At 46.0% G+C, this 19,630-nt stretch overlaps 1 protein-coding gene across 5 annotated transcripts in view; it reads left to right on the top strand.

Moving 5' to 3' along the window:
• AGBL4 (AGBL carboxypeptidase 4) overlaps positions 1 to 19,630 on the top strand; it is a 1,333,072-nt gene that overhangs the window by 1,189,581 nt on the left and 123,861 nt on the right. For all 5 annotated transcript variants that reach the window (XM_012776132.2, XM_012776133.2, XM_075998177.1 and 2 more), the window contains 2 exons: positions 2,502 to 2,591; positions 11,529 to 11,643. In XM_012776132.2, coding sequence (XP_012631586.1) covers positions 2,502 to 2,591; positions 11,529 to 11,643 — 205 coding nt within the window. The remainder of the gene's footprint in view (positions 1 to 2,501; positions 2,592 to 11,528; positions 11,644 to 19,630) is intronic.

The following is a 19,630-nucleotide window of genomic DNA, read 5'->3' as shown; positions in this document are numbered from 1 at the left end:
TTATTTATTGCTGCCTTTCACAGGAAGCAGTGACCCCAATCCTTACTGGTCACCCCAATGGACCAAGCACATCTCAAGCCTTTAGAACCAGGTTTAATAGAATTAATGTTTTTTATTTTCATCTCTAACATTGTTGCATCAACTATTGGGATGATGAACCATGTTCAAAACAACCTGTCTTCAGCATTGCAGAAGGAGAAAGCCTGTCAATGGTTTCTTCACCCTCTCCCTCCAAATTATTCTCCAACGTAGAATCCTTTAATCAACTGCTCTCAGTGTTCCTTCCTAAATTTCCTTCAGGTCACTGTTCTTTTCTGTGTCAATCAGTCTTTCTTCTGCCCATGGCTGAGTGCCCTTCTCTTGCCCCTTCTTTCTGGGATTGTCACTCTAGGCTACTGCTTTTTCTAATAATATCTTTGCATAATAGTTAAACTTTATTATACAAGTTAGACTTCTGTAGAGACAGAAAGAGCTTGGGTTCTGATTTGTGGCATATTTTCCTACTTTTCTGCAAGTCTAATAATTTTTTTATTGGTTGCCAGATATTGCTTATTATATATTGCGGACTGTCTGAATTTTCTTGACTTCCTTTAAAGAGAGTTGGGCTTTGCATAGCAAGTAGCTAAGTTTCTTTATTTTAGTTTGATCTTTTTAAGACTTATTTTAAAGCTTTGTTAAAGTGGGTCTGGAGTAGTTTAGTCCCACCACTAAGACATGGCCCTTCTGAATTCTCATTCTCCCTAAATGATCAATGAGGACTTCCAATTTTGTGGTGGGAATTTATTTTTTCTTTTGTCTTTTATTTATTAATACTTATTTTTATTTTTCGTAGAGATAGGGTCTGACTATGTTGTCCAGGTTGATCTCAAACTCCTGGCCTCAAACAATCCTCCTACCTTGGCCTCCCAAAGTGCTAAGATTACAGGCATGAGACATGGCACCCAGCTTTTTTTTCTGTTTTGTTTTGTTTTATGGTGGTAGGAATTTGATGATTCCTAGTCCTGTGTGACCCCTGAGAACTGTGCAGTTCAAAGCTCCCTGGTCATTTTTTCCTGACAGCATGGAGATTTACCCTATGCATGCACATCTTAGGATCCAACAAAGACTCAAGAAAACTCCTTTACAGATTTCTGGAACTCTTTTTCTGCAGAGCTCCATCCTCTCTGGAACTCACAGGGTTTCCCCACAACTACCACCTGCTGAGCTTGAATCTCACTGAGACTCCCACGCCTTGCTCAGGATTTCCCTCCCTGCTCTTTGGTCTGGAATAGAGCATCAGGCAAAGAGCCAGGGCACCGTGTACCTCATGTGTTTTCCTTCTCTCTTGGGTTATCTCGTATTGCTTCTTATCTAATGTCTGAAAATAGTTGTTTGTTTTATGTATTTCGTCCAATGTTCTAGTTGTTTAAGGTAAAAGGGAAATCTTGTCCCTGTTATAATACTTCATCAAGGCCAGGCTAGGGCTTGTGTTCTAATCTCAGCTCCTACCACCACCCATGCAACCTTGAACAAGTTGTATAACCTCTCTAAGCCTCAGTTTTGCCTCTGCAAAAGGAGTATTTTTTTTTTTTTTGAGACAGAGTCTCGCTTTGTTGTCCAGGCTAGAGTGAGTGCCGTGGCGTTAGCCTAGCTCACAGCAACCTCAAACTCCTGGGCTCCAGTGATCCTTCTGCCTCAGCCTCCCAAGTAGCTGGGACTACAGGCATGCGCCACTATGCCCGGCTAATTTTTTTCTATATATATCAGTTGGCCAATTAATTTCTTTCTATTTATAGTAGAGACGGGGTCTCGCTCTTGCTCAGGCTGGTTTTGAACTCCTGACCTTGAGCAATCCGCCCGCCTCGGCCTCCCAAGAGCTAGGATTACAGGCGTGAGCCACAGCGCCCGGCCTGCAAAAGGAGTATTAACAGGGTGCTGCTGTAAGGATTACATATATGTCTACAATGTGCCGGACACAAAAGGAGCTAATTAAATGGAAGCTGCTGCTATTACTAATATAAATAGCTACCTTCTTTGCTCCATCATTTACTGAATGTTTACTGTGTATGTGAAACATATGTTTCACATTGTTTACTATGCAATGTGAAAGCTTGTTTAACTATCACGACAATCCTGTGAAGTGGGTATTATTATCTTCATCTATAGATTAGAAAATTGAGACTTAGAAAGGATACACAACTTGCTTAGGGTCATGGTCAGTGGATCTGGAATTCAACTTCACTCATATGGCTTCTTCAGATGACTGTAAATATTATATATTAATATAATATGATCAGTTGCACCAAGGAAAGGGAATGTAGTCTTTTAGTATTGAGTATTAAATATTGGGACATAATTTAATTAGTCAGCAAAGGCTGGGCCTTAACGGTTCTAACCCAACGATTTAGCAGATGAAGGTAAAGCATCCAGCCCATTTCCTGTAGGGCTCCCTCCCACACACCAACCCCTAGTCTCAGCCTTCCTCACCCTCCATAGCCACCTCTCTCCATTTTATCTTACAGAAAATCTCCGGGAAGGGGCAGAGCAGAAGGTGGTATTCATCACAGGACGAGTCCACCCAGGGGAAACACCCTCTTCGTTTGTCTGCCAAGGTGAGTTGCAGGATCTCAAGGGTGTCCTGCACCTACCTCTCCCCACCCCACTGGGGCATGTGATGATCTCTGGGACAGTGTGGTCACATGCAGAGTTATTATCTCAGATGGGAATTAACCTCGCTCCTTTTAAAAGGTTGCACCTGGTCTCCATTAGGTTTTATTTCAATAAACGTGTATTGACTAGATGTATGTATGGAGGAATGGGTGAATGAATGGATGGATAAATGAATAGGTAGGGCTGACTGACGTTCTTGGTGCTATACTGAGCATGAGCCAAACAGAATCATCTACACCCTCTAGTTTTACTTGTCTCCGTGGTTTACAACAGCAAGAAATCTGGTGAATGTGTATGTTGGTAGAAGGGCTGTGAAATGGGAGGTAAGGACTGAAAATTGCCTGTTCACTCATTCATTCAATCATTCGCTTAACACACAACTTTTGAAATACCAACCACAAGCAAGGGAGTGTGCTTGGCATTAGACAATTGTTAAATAAGACATAATTTCTCTGCTCAAGTGTTTCTCTTTATAATTATATTTTTATTTATTACTAAATGTTTAATCATACAAAATGCATATTTAATTCACCAGCTATAGTCAACAATATAAATATATTTAATAAATAAGATATAAAAATAATATAATGAATGCCCAGATACCTGCCAGGGTAAGAAGCATAGTATTATCTATTTCTTTTAGTTTTGCCCCCTCTCCTACCTCCCCCCACAGATAACCATCAGCTTGAATTTTGTGTTTGTCATTCTTTATCCTTCTTAATAGTTTTACTATGTGTATAAGCATCCCCAAACAATGTATTTTTTTTAATTTTTCATGTTTTTGGACTTTATAAAAATGGTATCATTCTGTGTATCTTGAGAGTTGCTTCCTACCCAGGACACAGGTTGCTGAGTATAGTGTAGTTCACCTGCCTTTCACCACTGTGTTGTGTTCTTGTCTGTCTATAGCTCAGCTTACTTATCTATTTTTCTGGTGATAGATAATTAAGTTGCTTACAGTATTTTTTTCTTGCAAATAATGCTGCTACAAACATTCTTACACATGTTGCCGTGTGCACATGTGCAAATACTTATCTAGGTGTATGACCTAAGAATGTAATCGCTGTGTCTTGGGGATGTGTCTTCCCTTTTACTAGGTATTGCCAAATTTCTCTCCAAAACATACAACTTTACACTGACACCAGCAATTGCTGCCAAAATGTTTTCATTTTTACCTAGCTAGTGGGTATATTACATGTAAGATATATGACATTATGTATGTGCCAAGCACCCTTCCAAGAACTTTACATATTTTAATTAAGTAATTAATTTCTATTAAATTGTTAGATTTAATTATATTGATTTTCTATGTCATAGGAACTAAGATTAACTAACTGTTAACTAACTGTATTTGACATATGAACAAAATGAAATGGAGAAGTCAAGTAAATAATTTCATTTTAATCGCAAAGTGAGCATGAGGTCCAAGGGGCATGCGACAGCGTGGGGAGGTTATAGAACTTGAGAGAGGCAGCGTGCTGCCCTGGAAGTGTCTGGGCACCGGGAGTCACATAATCCTGAGGTCAAATACTGGCTGTGCCACTTCCTAGCAGTGTCACTACAGTTTCCTCACATGTGACATTAGGATAACAATACTACCTAGCAAGGCTGTCGTGGAGCTGGCATGGGATGAATGTGAGCAACACACCCAGTCCTGTGCCTGGCACACAGCAGGCACTCAGCAGATGTCGCCTCCTCCATGGGGTGTGAGAGGATGAGGCAGGTAATCTGCTCTGTACTATCAAGTGCTATGCAGACAAATCTGGGTTTTATTTTCAGAGTTCATATTCTTAAAATGCTGTGATTAGGCACAATTGCCTCCCTGTTTTTTTCAGATGGGGAGATTGAGTTTCAGGGAGAGGAAGTGACTTCCCCAAAGCCGAGTAGCTTGTAAAAGACATGGCTGGGGCTCCACTCACTGTAGCCGACTCCTCAGCATTCTCACTCTGGCCTTCTTCCTCCCCAGCATTGTCCTTGCAGCAACCTCTCCCAGGTCCGTCCTGGGTTTACCAACCCCTTTACTTGCAGCCATCTGTCAGTTGCTAAACTTGGCAGCAGATCTGTTCCCCCAGCTGATTGGATGTAACTGCTTTGTCCTTATTTGTACAAGCCAGTAGCCTTACCATCAATACCTTTGCCTCTGGGAGCCCAACCCCCATGCACACCTCCCTTGTGGTCAGTAGAGCAGGGGCAGGGCCACCATACCATCTTACAGATGAGGACTGAGGCACACGGACACTGAGTGGATCTGAGGGGCTGTCTCTGTTGACCCTGTTTTCCAAAAATAATCTTTGGATGGTGCTGAGTGAATATACTCAATGCTGTCCTATAGGTTTGGAATAAATGTTTCCCCCTTGACAAAGCCTTTCAATGCCTGCCCACTGGCTTCTCAAGGTAAACTCCAAACTCCTTGGTATGACATTCGCAGTCCTCCATGATCTGGCTGTCACCAGTTCTCTGACCTTAACCCCAGTACACCTCAGCCCCACACAGCTTAATTCCTGAATGGGTGGTCTTCTCTTAGGGCAGGGCCTTTGCACCTGCTGATCCCTCTGCCTAAGAGGCCTGCGCCCATCTCCCAAGGCTCATTGCGAATGTCCCCACTGTGGGCCTCCTGGGCCCACTCCCTCCTGCTCCCTGCCTTGTGCCTACATTGTGGATCTAAAGATGGCCATCACTTCATTGCCCTGATTTGTTATAGTATATTTGATTTATATTTGTTTTCTCTCTTTAAACCATGAGCCCTGTAAGATCTAGGGCTGGGTCTCCAACCATCATTTTCCACATCCGTGAGATGAGGCTGTCTTGTTCGTCTTACGGGGCTGCTGTGAGGAACAAATGCTGTGTCGAGTTCAGGAAGGGGAGCCTCAAATCGCACAGCCAGTAGACAGCAGAGGGGGGCTTAGAATCTGGGTCCAGCCACCTCCCAAGCCTGTCCCTGTTCCCTTGTCCCACTCAGGAGTGGGAAATGCTAGAAGGCCAAGCTTTGTACCTGGGAGAACTGAGTTCTGATCACCCGCAACGATTCCTGTGCATTTCACCGATGTGGGTGTGGAGTCCCGGGGAAGGAAAGGGCTTACCCAAAGTCAAACAGCCAATTCGTGGCAGATGTGGCTCTGGAGTCTATCTCCCAAGTCCAGTTCCTCCTTGTTCCCTGCCAGTGTTTTTGTCCCTTGACACACACAAGTCATCCTTCCTTCCTCAAGGCAGCACAAGACAGGCACCATGACCCCACTTTACATTTAAGGGACTGAGGCCCAGTCTTACCTGAGGGTCTGTCAGTCACATAGGGGCAGCCCAGCTCACAGCCCCACAGGGTGCAGCTGGGGGTTACTTCCCCAGTCGTAGTCCCCAGCGTGGTCCTCCTCCCTCGCCACCCGTTCTAAGGATGGCAGGCAGGTCAGAGTCCTGCAAAGATGATGACGGAGACATCTTTGGTTCTGTTAACTCTTCCTCATTAACCGCCTCGGTGACCTTGAGCGGGGAACAGGCGTGTGCGCCCTGGTTGTGCACATCTGGCGGGGACCACGGTTCTCGCTGCCGAGCTGTTGATGCAGCTGCTGCTGGGAGTAGAGTGAAGTCCTGTTGCCACACAGCTCTGGAAGGGGTGGCAGTGAGGGTGGCCGGGCTTGGGTTTCCTCAGGAGTCTGCTTGTTGGGGACACATCTGGCTGTAGGTCCCCCCTCTGCTGCCTCAAACCCCGCTCATGACCTCTGTGAGGCCAAACTGTCCTCACTCCCCAGCACCAAGTGCGAGGGCAGCGAGCTCCCGTGCGGCCCGTGGCAGGCTGCGTGAGAGCACTGTCTCTGGAGCTGCGCTGCCTGGGGTTGAGCCCCAGCTCCTTCGCATGTTGCAATGTGACCTTGGGAAAGTCACACGACCTCTCTGTGCCTAGTTCCTTTATCTCAAAAGGTTGTTGTGATGACTAAAGGAGCTAATATCCATAAAACATTCAGGACGGTGTCTGGACCACAGAAAGCCCTCACTCAATACGTGCTAGTAGTAAGGGGGGGAGCTAGCACTCATCGAGCACTTGGCAGGTGTCAGGTCACCCATGAGACACTTCATACAGGTTCCTCTAATCCTCACCGTGAGCCCAATCCCAGGCGTGGGGCTCCTATCCTGGGTGTCCTCGCTCTTCCCCGCCGCCGTCCTGAGGGAGCCTTGCCTGAGCCCTGCTCACCTGAAGGGTCAGAACCGACCTAGACCTCAGCCTCTCACTGTTGGTTGAGTAAACACTCTTTCACTGGAGCTGTTGGGACAACTCTCACGGAACCTTTCCATCTCAGGCACTTTGTCTTCCTCGTGTCCTTATCACTGAATGAACTAAGCCAACCCCTAGGGGGGCCGCTGGGAGGGCTCGCTGTGCTCTGGAGGGGCGGGGCAGTGGGCAAAGCTGCAGCTCTGGAGTTGGACAGGCCTGAGCTGAGTCGTCCCACCGCCACCTCACTGGGGGCCCTTTGGCAAGTCCCTGACACGCAGAGCCTCTGTTTTCTGACCTGTGAAATAGCAGCAGTGACGTCTTCCTTCCAGGGGCTGCCGTGAGGGTTAAATGAGACGGCGTGTGTCAGTGGTGGGCACAGCGCCAGGCACGGGCGGTGCCTGATCCATGCTCACGGTCCCTCTTTACCCTTGCTCTGCACGGAAACCCCGCCAGGTCACCGGGCACGCTTAGTCCCACTTTTCAAAAAGTCCAGGGACTCACTCACTGAATGTCACCTGGCAAATTGGTGGCGAAGTGGGGACTAGATCCAGCCTGAGCCCTTCCGCTACATGCCAGGTGCCCACCAGGGCCCAGACTGTGGGGACAAACAGCTGGCCCTCCCAGAGAGTTCACGCCTCAGGGTAATTTTGCGAGAGTAAGAGGTAGAGGGAGGAGAAAACACACACACACACACACACACACACGCAGGCACACACCTTGCTCTCTCAACCACCAACATCACCAGCCACCAGGACCAAGCACAACCTCGTACTTCCTGTCAGTGAAGTGACGACGTTTGTCCCCTCCCCACTCCACTTTCCTCCCACCTCCATTCCTACCTCTTCTTCCTCTTCTCTGCTTTCTCTGTCCCAGCAGCCTGGGGCACAACAAGTGAAATGCTAGACCCACTAAGGGATTGTGATGGGGCCTTTTGCTTCCCTGGGCTTCTGTCTCTTCATCTGTGAAACGGGCAGCGCTGGGGCAGCAGGGTGAGGACTTACACTCTGTGAACTTCAGGCTCTTCAGGGCCAGACTCCCCGTGAATCCATAATCTGAGGCCCTTGGACTCAGCTGGGGGCACACAGGGGCCTGGTGCCAGGACAGGGGAGGGCCTAGAGTGGCTGCTGTCATGCAGGTCACACTCTGGGCCCAGCAGAACTGTCTTGCTTAAAGGATGAGCAGAATGAGCCAGATGAAAGGGGTGCCAGGAGATGTCCAGGCTGCAGAGTTCCTACATCCAGGGTTGGAGGCAGGAAAAGAAGACAGCTATTGGTAAGGGAAAGCTTTTCAGTTCAAAGGTGAGGGCTTTGCAGCTAAAAGCACAGACTCTGAAACTGGACCCTCTGGATCTGACTGCTCTCCCATTCATTCATTCATTCGCTGTGTGGCCTTCTCTTCCCAGTTCCTCAGCTTCCTCATCAGTTAAAAGGGGGAGAATAATAACTACTTGTGGTTTACTGCAAGGATTTAAATGAGTTGATAGAAGTGAAGTGGTGCATAGTAAGTGTATTCATGCACTGTTCCAATCATTGCTCTTCCTTGGTTTGCCTGTAGGCGAGGGAAGGGAGGGGTATTGAGAGATGAGTGGGAGAGGTGAACAAGTACTTGCTGGTCCAGCTGAAAAAAATCGTCCATTTTTCAGGACCCCTTCTGGACCCCAGGTCCCCCGGGGTCTCACAGCTCTGTGCTGCTCCCATCAGAACTTTTGCTGGTCAGTGAGGAGTTGCTTTCTTACCATGCACCCCTACGGGCAGGACCGTCTTATGCGTCTGAGAACACCCAGCACTTGGTGTGCCAAGGAATGCTTGTAGAGTGAGTGATTATCAGTTTAATTAACCTCACACTTTGTTAAGGTTACATAAATTCTTGGGACTAATCCATCAATAGGCATTTATTAAGCACCTGCTGTGGGCTCAGCCCTAAACCAAAGATTCTGGGAGGGAAAAACAACAATGAATATGAGGTTCAGTAGTGGTTTGCCTGGCCAGGCTCAGGGCAGTGATCTCTGCCGCTCAGCTTTAATTTCAAACCCTCTACCACTTTCCCTTCTCCTCCAGCTTCTCCAGCTTCCAGTCTTCTTGCCATCCTGCTTTCTTCCACCTTCCTGATTAAAGGGAAGGACCTGGCAAATTGTTTATGGAGGAACAAAGACTGTCCTCGAGGGGAGTGATGGTGTCTCCAGTAGGAGGGAGGTTCACCTCCTTGCTTGACAGATGAGGACTCTTCCACTCTGGGGGAAATAAAATAGACAGAATCATAGAAAATCGATGTAGAATGCACCTCTGGGAATTATTTAGTTTTTTTTTTTTCTCCTACTTTGAAAGGTGAGAGTAGACCCAGGGCTTTCTACAGGTTACCCAGTGACTGATCCAACACTGGAACCCAGGTTCTCTTCTGATTTGGCTGTTCAGCCTCCTTATCCCCAAATTCCATCCTTGGCAAACTTTGCAGACCAGGACTCCTACTTTCAAAGTTAATCCTGTTTTTCACTACCCCATCGCCTTTCTACCTTTGATGTAAGTGAGTTTCCTGGAGCATGTCACAATTTTCAGGTGCCGCATCAGGCAGCTAAAAAGGATCTCTAACCTAGTCACACGGCAGTCTTCCAGATTAGGTATGATCATCCCTGGACCAAGAAGAGAAGGCTGGTTGGAGAAAGCTCCTGAGTAACTTCTCCAGCGAGTGATCAGTTTGGACTCCAGTGTGGCTCCCAGGCCCATCTGCTCCCTTGGTCCATGCAGTGATTTGGCCCGTGGCCAGGCACAGCACTTCCTCTCCACTCCTGCTTCTCCCACAGTCTTCCCCATACTCTTCTCCACTTACTGCCCTCCCCACCACCAACAAAAAGTGGAAAGAATTTTCTCCCAGTTTCCTGATCAGTTGGAACAATTCCTGCTGAATCGTATCTGACCTCAAGCCAAGCGAAGGGTCTAACACCTCCCCTCCTCGCCCCACACCCACCCTGGGAGAGGGAGCGCTGGGCATCTGCATCCTCTGGTCTGGCTTTGTTTTCTTTCACTCTTTTATTAGCTGCCTAATTGGCAGCCCAATTAATCTGCTCATCTGTGAAGGAGGATGGATCTCAATGAGCTACTCCATTTCCAGAAGCCATTCTCCGAGGCAGCGTGGCCAGGCCCTGAGCGCAGGCTGGCTCCTTGATGGAGTGCTGCCCCGGGAGCTGGGGTCAATTAGTGGACAGATTAAGCAATTATTAGCCCCTAACAAGGGTGCCTGGCATCATTACCCTGCCTGTTTACTGGCAAACTGTGGCTTTAATATGAGGACCAACAAATAAATTAGGGCATCTGGTCCACTGCCGCGTCAGCTGAGAAGTAAATGATGTCCAACTGGCTTGCGGCTGCGGATGGGTTCTCAGCCCTGGCCTAATGAAAAGCCTGCCGTGTCCCTCCCTGGTCACAGCAGCACTGGAACGTGCTCTGCAGCAGGTTAGCATTCCAAGAGCTAAGCGCCTGCCAGTCCCACGTGGGCTGTTCTTAGTTTCCCTGCTCCTTCCTCCTCCATCTGTTGGAACCTGACTTTCTGTTGGGGCCCAACTCAAAAGCTTCCTTCTTGATGCCTTTCGTGCTCTCTCCATCGGGAAAGGGGTTTCACTTCTGCATTTTGGGAGAGTTTTGCATTCTCCCATCACTTTCTGGCATAATAGTAATTTCACAGAGTGCTAGAGTGCCATTTTGCCCATTTTTCAGGACTCTGATGAAGAAGTAGAAATGTAGAGAAGATAAAGGGGCGGCAAGGGCTCATAGCTGTTTGCTTTCTCACCCCCTCCCATCGATAGATGCCAGCCACCCCCAGGAGGATATTGAGGAGGGAGTGACAGGGTCAGATCCTTCTGGATGCAGTCAAGAGGGCACATCCCAAAGGTAGTGGCTGTCACCCAGGCCAGGTGCAATGGTGGCCTGGATCAGAAGACAGGCAGAGGGAGGAGAGGGGTAGCTTTGTTCAACTCAAGGGAGGGGCTTGGGGACTGCCTGGCAGTGGGAAGAAGGTCATAGAGAATTCAACTTTTCTAAATTTGGTGACCTGGGGTCAGGGTAGTTTTAGTGCTAGTGAGAAGCAGGAAGTGCATTCGGCCTGGAGTCCTGGGACAGAGGACCCTCAAAATGGGGAGAGGAGAAGATTTGGAGCACATTAAAGAAACCTCCCTGTCCTCGTGTGACTGGTCAAATCCCTTCTCCTCTCTGCTTCTTGGTGACAGCAACATAAGGATTTAGATCCCTAACGTCCTTGACGCTACAATCATCAGGTCTGATGTCAATGCTCAGCTAACATGTGTCCACAAGGGACCATCTCTTAAGCTACTCTCTCTCTCCCATCTGTCTGTCGAAATCTCATGGACCATCTGAGGCACAGGTCAAATGCCATCTTCCTGAGAAGCCCTCCCAGCTCTCTAGAGCAGGAAATGCCCTCTCCCTCCTGCCCGTGGGCTTCCATGTTATGTCTTGAGCTGCCCGTCTCTTGGAAACAGAGATGTATTTGTAAAATTCACTGGGTAACACCTAGACACACCACAGCCACACATCCACAGTAGCCAATAACAAGACAGGCCAAAAGTCACCCACTGACCTCTTATTGTTTTCTAAGCTGAGAAAAATGTTAAAATGTTCTCCGTCCTTGTAACACTTTGAGGTTAAACTGGATTCTTCTCTTTCCCTAGGGATCATTGACTTCCTCGTAAGCCAGCATCCCATTGCCCGTGTCCTACGGGAACACCTGGTCTTCAAGATTGCACCAATGCTCAACCCCGATGGCGTCTATCTGGGCAATTACAGGTGAGAGACTGGGAGCCTGTAGTCACAGGATGGTGGTATAGAAGCAAGAAGAAATACACGATATATTTTTGAGGAAGAATTTTTAAGCTACCTCTGAGTTCATTAGAGGAAGTTTCACCCTCACTCTTGAGAATGTGGTTAATGAGCCTTGGCAGTTTCATGCATAGCCACTGTAGGACACTTGCTGGGTTTTCTGGACAGCTCACTGGTCCAGGAATCAGGAGACCTAGTATCAGTTTTGGCACCTACTTTCTGTGTAACCTTGGGGAATTCACTTTTCCTCTCTGCTACTCAGTTTCTCTTGTATAATAGAGACAATAATTATTTACCTGGCAGGGAAGTTGTGAGCATCAAAAGAAATGGTGGGAGGAATGTGCTTTGCAGTATATCATATGGTGGTTGTAATGATTTCTATTTTGTTGCTGTGTTTCTTCTTGGAGATTATTAATAGAGAGTGGCATCCCAGGTCATCTGAACAGCATTTCTCTTTGGGGTGGACATACCAGCTAGCCCTACACTCAGTCATGCACTCAAGTCTTGAACTTCCTTTCTCCTGTGTTAGCATCATAATTTATAGACTAAAATTCTACCACCAGAAGATTATCTGCCAAAAGAACACTGAATCTTTTGAGATAGATAGTGTTGTTGTCCTTGTTTCACAGTTAAGGTAAGTGACTCTCCCAAAGTCACACAGCCAGTAAATCATGGACTGTCTAACTTCACTGCCCAAATTATATAGCTTTAGAGCTGATCAGTTCCACAACTTTCAAGATAACACCTACCCTTCCTAGCTCTGCGTGCAAGGCTTTGTACAACCTGGTGCCCGTCTGTCTACCATTCTGCCTCACGTCTCACCCTCCCCTCCTAGAACTGTTGCTGTAGCTACTCTGAGCAAATCCTAGTTCCCCAGACATGCCTCGTTGGTTCCTGCTACCTTACCTTCATATGGGCTGCCCTTTGCCCAGCGTTTCCTCATTCCTTCATCTCAGTAACTCTTTTTGCAGCTCAGCTCTTATCCCTTCTTCTGGGAAACATTCTCCCAAACCCCCAGAAGGATTGACCACTCCCTTCTCTGAGCTCCCACAGGCATAGTTATCAAACAAGTCTAATCCTAGTGCACGGCCCCCACTAGACTTAAAGCCACTGGAGGACAGGGACTGAAGCTTAATGGTCTTTGTGTCCCTGGTGCCTAGCAGCAGGGACAGCACATAATAGATGCTCAAAAAGTATTTGATGGATATGAGAGAATGAGATGGATGATTTTACTGATGAAGAAACTGAGGCCCAGAGATACGAGATGGGACTTATCCTAGGTCAGTGGCTGAGCTCAGAGAACCAGATCTCTTGATACTCAGGCAGGCTCATTTTACTCAGAGTTGGTTTATTACTTTTCAAGAGCATGGCAATTGGGTACAGAGGGGCTTCCTGGTATCCCTGGGTATGAGTTAAACAGAGTCCATGGGTGCATGAAGCTTTCATTAAAGACAGTTTCGCTCTCATTTTTAATTGACTGAAGTGATGGTTCATTAGCATTTGCAGGCTTTATGGCTTGTTGCAGGCCTGAGAGCAATCCCTTTCCACCTTCCCTGGACAGAATGCACTGTTAGTGATAATGATGGGGGAAAGAAAGACCATTTGATTTATGTTAACATTTCTGTTTAATTACAAGAGCAGCAGTGGTCAGAGAGGTCAATACTGCCACTCCACACACTTATCTATGTCATCATCTGCTGTCCAGGGAATGACTAGCTCAAAAGAAGTCTTGACCTTGGCCAAAACGCCTCCCTTCTCTGGGATTCAGATGGCTAGCACGGTAGTGATGGGGGAGTAGATGCTACCTGCATGTCTTCAAGCTTCAGATTTTGTGATTTGAGGACTTCATGATGAAAGAGCTCCAAGCCTCAGAAATGGTTTCATACTGAAGTTTCAACCCCCAACATTCTCCTAGTGAGAATATGTGATTCTCATTATGAGAGTTGGAGAACATCTCTAACTACAGGCATTAATCCTGTTGCTAAAACAGCTCTGAGTGCAACAGAGAGCTTATCAATCATGAGAATTCATTACTAAAGCTTTGGAGAATGTAAAAATAATAATAAAGACTCAGAATTGAGAGCTTCAAGGTGCCTTAGAGGTCCCCGAGGCCAGCCCCTCCCAGAGCCACACTACTCTCTACAGCAATATTTCCACGGTTTGGCAGGACTGACTTGCCAACGCGTTATAGAGGAAAAAAGAATTCAGAGTTCAAATAAGTTTGGGAAACATAAGAGTTAAGCAAAATTAAACATGTCCTTTTACAATAAGACTTTTCAGAATTTTGAATATACTGATAAACATAGGAAATTTCAAGAAGGGAATATGGTATTCAATGTGTTCCAAAGGTAAGTGGGCGGGGGTGCACACACCCACACACACCAGCATTAGGGTTTATAAAACACATTTGGGAAATGCCACTCTAAGAATTCTGCTTGCCCACCCAATGGCCTGTCAAGCAGCCAGGCACTGATCTCATTCAATCCTTCCTTACAACTCTGTGAAGGAGGCACTTTGTTAAAATTTTTCTGTTTGCAAATAATAAAAATCTACTCAAACTAGCTTGAGTACAGCAGGAAAGGTGACAGGGGGATGGAGGGAGGAGTGAAGGCAGAAAGGAAGGCAGGAAGGCAAGAAGGAGAGAGGAAGGGAGGGAGGGAAAGAAGGAAGAAGAGAGGGAGGGAAGGAAAGAGGGAAGGAAGAAAAGAAGGGAGAATGGTACATTTGGTTGATTCTCAGAATTCTATGGCAATAAACAGAGCCAACCTCACAAGAACTGATCAAATTGCTAGAAACAGGTCAGAAGGCAGATGGCCAGGTCTCCGCCTCTCTCTTATGCTCTCTGACTTTCATTCTTTTAACATCTCCCTCTGAATGTGCAGTCTCTTAAACCTGGGAGGAGTTCAATAATCTGCCTCAGGCCTGTGGCCTGCAAGGAGCAGGCTGAGATGCAGGTGTTGCTAAACTGGCCTCTGCCCCTCCCCGCTATCCTGCACTCCCCCTACCGGCCGACCCTGTGAGGAGAACAGAAGACTGGCCTGCCCAGAGGCCCCTGCTCTGCTGTCTGGAGAGAGTTCAGCAGCCAGTTTCCTGCAGTGGGAGAAGGAAAGGCAGGGGCTTTGGAGGGAGTGAAGGTCAGTGGTTGAGAACATAGACTTAGGTGTTTTAGGTGTCATTCAGCTCGGATGTTAAGTTCTGCTCTGCCACCTACTTGCTGTATGACCTTGGTAAATTACATGGCTTTGCTGAGCTTCATTTTTCTCATCTGTAAATGGAGATACTAAAGAGTCGTGAGGCTTTTGTGAGACAATGCAGTTAAAGCACAGTGCTAGGCACACTGTAAGTTCTAAATAAAAATGTATTCCTTCATCGTCTCTTCCTCTTCCTCCCTCCACATTAGAGAAGGATGTAATCCAATCCAGGAAGAATATTCAGGGAAAGTTCCCAGATTTCATCAGCTAAATTTGTATTTAGTATTACAAGTACCTATACTATGATATTTAAAGTTAAACAGAGAAGGAATAGGATACTCTTGTGTTTCATAGTAGTAGATGGCTACTATACCTTGCTCTTTATGTTAAAGAGCAGCAACATTTACTAACTAGACCACTGTGTATGGTACTAGACTATGGTTTATGGTAAGAGTATGTAGGGCCTATACTAAAGTTTATAGAAACAATATATGGCAACTATAGTCTACTCTACAGTAGTGACCTGTAACAGTTATATTAGATGATATAACAATAGATAACAATTCCATCACAGTATATAATACAGACTCAGGGCAACTAGACACCGTCTTGTTTACAAAACTCCAATTAACAGTGCTTTTTTTCAGTTCAGGTCTTAAGTTTAATGCCACTTCACAGAAAGGCCTTCCCAATGCCTGTGATATACTAGGCAAAATACTGCTATGATTTAACATGGTGAGCTGCTTTCATAGCACCCAGTTCTCTGCTTTCATGGCTCTTGCCATAATTTGTAATCATGTGTTTATTTATGTGACTATTTGTTTAATGATTGCCTCTACCCTTACAATGTAAACTCCATGAAGTCAAGACTTAGTCTATCTTGTTCTATGTATCTATGTATTGTGCCAGGCACAGAATGAGCCCTTGATAGATATCTTCTGAATGAATGAATGAATGAACTAAACAGCAGCGTGTAGTGATTCTGCTATGGCATGAATCTTCAGTGCCCACTCTAGAGTAACTATGGCTAGGTGCACTCAGCTGCAACCCTTTACCTTCACCTGCATGGCTTCCTAACCCCAATTGTTTTAGCTGTGTGCTGCTGTGACAGGAATACTGCTGTGATTTAACATGATGAGCTGCTGCTATAATTTAACAGACTCTGGATTTTTAGCCACATTCTGTTATTGCACAGGGCATTATACTTTTAAAAGCACTTAAAAACCACATTTGATCATTACAACAACCCTTTGAGAAAGGAAAGCCAGTTTTTATTATATATATTTAAGCAAAGGGGAAACTGAGGCTGAGAAGGTAAAGAGCTATGTTCAAGGCCATTCAGTGTATCCAGGGACTCTCCACACTCTCAGACATTGCCTTTCTTTGCAAGCTTTGGTGGGAGCAGAGAACTGGGTATCTAACTTTCTCTACTCTCTTGAGCTTTCTCGTTTGTCTTTGGACAAGATGCTTTTCTCCTGTGGACTCAGTTTTCCTCCTACCCTCTTGGAAGAGAGAGAAATGAGGTGAAAGTCACCTTCTATCATTTAGTAGAAGCAGTGGAGATAGGCTCTATCAAGAATGGGATAGCTACAACATGAATGAACCTTGAGGACATTATGCTAAGTGATAAGCCAGTCACAAAAAGACAAATACTGTATGATGCCACTTATTTGTTGTACTTAAGGAGGTCAAATTCATAGAGGCAGAAGGTAGAATGGTGGTTACCAGGGGTGGGAGGATGGAAGCAACAGGGAGTTATTGTTTAATGGATTCAGGGTTTTGATTTTACAAGATGAAAAAGTTTTGGAGATGCATGGTGGTGATGATAGCAAACATTATGAATGTATTTAATACTGTTGAACCATACACTCAGAAATAGTTAAGATGGTACATTTTGTTATGTGTATTTTACCATACTTTTTAAAAGAAAGAATGGTATGGCTACTGACTGTAATGTGAACATTTTAGGAGAGTTCTGGGAGGATCTTGGACCTAGGGGTCCTGAGGGATGAATATTGTAACTTCGGGTATTGCAGAGCTGAGGAGCTGCAAGGCAATTCCTAGTTGGAAGGCCAACTAGGGGTGATAGGCTGTATCAGTCTAGAATCAGTTGGTAATTCTCAATGTCTTGCAGAAAGCATGGCCACATACACATATTGCAGCATTTGCACTCTCTCTGCCACCTCCTTCTCCCCCGTCACCTCCTTTGCAGAGAAGACAACCCCTCCCCTGACCCGAACCCCACTGCATTTTCTGAGCATGTGTAATGCACAAGTTGCCTTGCATTTGAAAAACAGACTTTCCATCTCCATGTGACAATATGAAACTCTGTGTTGGGTTTGAATTTCTTAATTAGGTGCTTGTCATTGTGTATTCCATAGAGCCACGTATAAGTAAACAGTCATAGACCTTTGAATAAATTTATTGGTTTTATTTATGTTTCTAGGCATAAAAATCTATAATTACCAGGTACAGCCTCAGTATAACTGGTATTTAATGACAATTACTTTTTGTTACCATAGAAATGAGTCCAAAGTAGTTACCCATAATTTCTCATTTCCCAAACCTCACACATGCTGAATTGCAATATTACCATAGTAATTGCCTATTAGTCATCATAAAATACGCAGTTACCCAAAAGATAGCAGGATGCTGTGAAATTTCTCATCTTCAGAAAACCTCAGTGCTTCTTGGGAGTGTGGAGGTGGGGTGGGTAGGAACGGACCTGTATAGGTGGTGCAGAAATGATTCTGTGTTGTAGCATGGCACTGCAGACCCCATGGTGGAAACGAGTGCTGCACGATCTGCAGACTGTCACTGTCACTATGTCTCTCGGCCCTGGCAATCCTTATGTAGCAAGGGGTGCTTCAGTGCAGCAAATCCAATTTAACTAAGGTTTGTAGAGGGCCTGCTGGGTGTCTGCTTGGGGAAGCAGAAGGAAATCAGATCACAGCCCTTGCCAAAAGAAGTCCAAAGTTTGTTCTAAAAGTGCGGATGTGATGCTGGGGAGGCCTGGAAATAGAACAAGAGCTAATGTGTAAGTGCCTACTCACTGTGCATTGTGTATAGCATCTCATTTAATCCTCAAAACAGCCCTATGATGGAGATAGTGTGATGCCCTAATTTTAAAGAGAGAAGGAAATTGAGGCACATAGGTACCAAGGAACTTGTCCCAGTCCCCCAGCATGAAGAGTCAGAGCAGGTTTATGAAGCCACAAAGGCAGACCCTAGGCTGTTCACTTGAGCTACACTGTCTCCTGAAGCAGGATGTGCTTCCTTCTGACTAAGGTGATAAGGGAGGGTTTCTGACAGATGGAGGATATATAAGAGTTCATCCGACATAAAAGAGAGATGAAGAAGGATTTGCACAGCACAATGTGATTAAACACAGCAGAGACTGAAACACCAAGGAGGGTATTTCCAACACACACACACACACACACACACACACACACACACACACACATTGTAACTGGCCTACCTCTTCCACCTTAAAATCCAGAGGACCAAATAGTTTAAACTGTCTAAAATAGAATAGAACATAAAATCAGCTATGTCAAATGTAAAATACAATTCAATGTTCTATTTGTTCTGTAACAGAAAAAAAAAACCCTGCACGTTTTCATCAAGCTAGAAATGACAAAGACCCCACAGCAAGGATTGCCCCATCGAGAGACCTGCCAGCCCCACCTCACACTGGGACTCCTTCCCTACCCCAATCATGTCCCCTGAGTGCCCCTGTCACACACAGCACCATCGAGAGACATCTAGCTCAGTGCCCCGCCCAGCCCTGACCCTCTGCTTGTCCTCCTCTAGCCGGGCTAAACTGGCCGACTTATGACTTCTGCCTCTGCTCTCTGAAGGAGTGTCCAGGTGCAGCCCATCTTTTACGTGGCAGCGTTCAGCCGTTTAGACAGTGCGTGTTCCCACTCCTCCCACGCCCCACTCACTGCCACCACCGCCAGCTCCTGTTCTCCAGGCTGAACATCCCCTAAGCCTTCCAACTGTTCATATGCCTTCTGAAATCCACTGTTCCTCTCCCTGTCCTTCTGCTGTCCTCTGAACATGCTCCAGATGTTCGTTATTGTCTGCCTTTGAGGCGTGGTGTGCAGGCCTGAAGGACACAATTATGATGATGGTGATGATGATGACAGCAATAATGAAGATGATAGCTAACATCTATTGAGCCTTCTGGGCCTGGCACTACTGTAGGCATTTTGCATTTAGTGCTTCATTTAATTCTTAGAATAGCTGTATCATTATCCTCATTTTACAGATGAGGAAACTGAAACACAGGTAGATTAGGTAACTCCCTCAGTTTGTGGAGCTAATTAGTGGAGTAGGGTAGGACAGGGCCACCACAAACAAGCCTCATTCTGGGGACCATGCTTGTTCTGATATAGCCCACATGCACATTGCTGTCTGACATTGAGCTCTCCTCCACCTAGATCTTTAACTAAATTTTTCCACTTGTATTTCTGCTAAGTCACAACTCCCTCATCTTCCCTGAGAGCCTTATAAGAAGCCTATGGCATAGACAAAGCAGGAATCACTCTCCCTCCTTAAGCAAAGAAGACGCCAAGCCACAGAGAGGCTCAGTAACTTGCTCAAGGTCACACAGTGAGTGAGTCACATAGTTAGTTCAGATAAAGCCAGAGTGACAGCAGGGGCCAGACAGACCCTTGCCTCCCAAAGACTCTCTCCCACTTTATGTAACCTGAGTGATGTTTCTGCGGAGGCTGAAAGGACACTGGGGCTGGCAG

The sequence above is a fragment of the Microcebus murinus genome, chromosome 2 (assembly GCF_040939455.1).
Source record: "Microcebus murinus isolate Inina chromosome 2, M.murinus_Inina_mat1.0, whole genome shotgun sequence".
NCBI classification, from domain to species: domain Eukaryota; kingdom Metazoa; phylum Chordata; class Mammalia; order Primates; family Cheirogaleidae; genus Microcebus; species Microcebus murinus.
The sequence above is the reverse complement of the archived record's forward strand: the minus strand, read 5'-3'. Positions and strand labels throughout refer to the sequence as shown.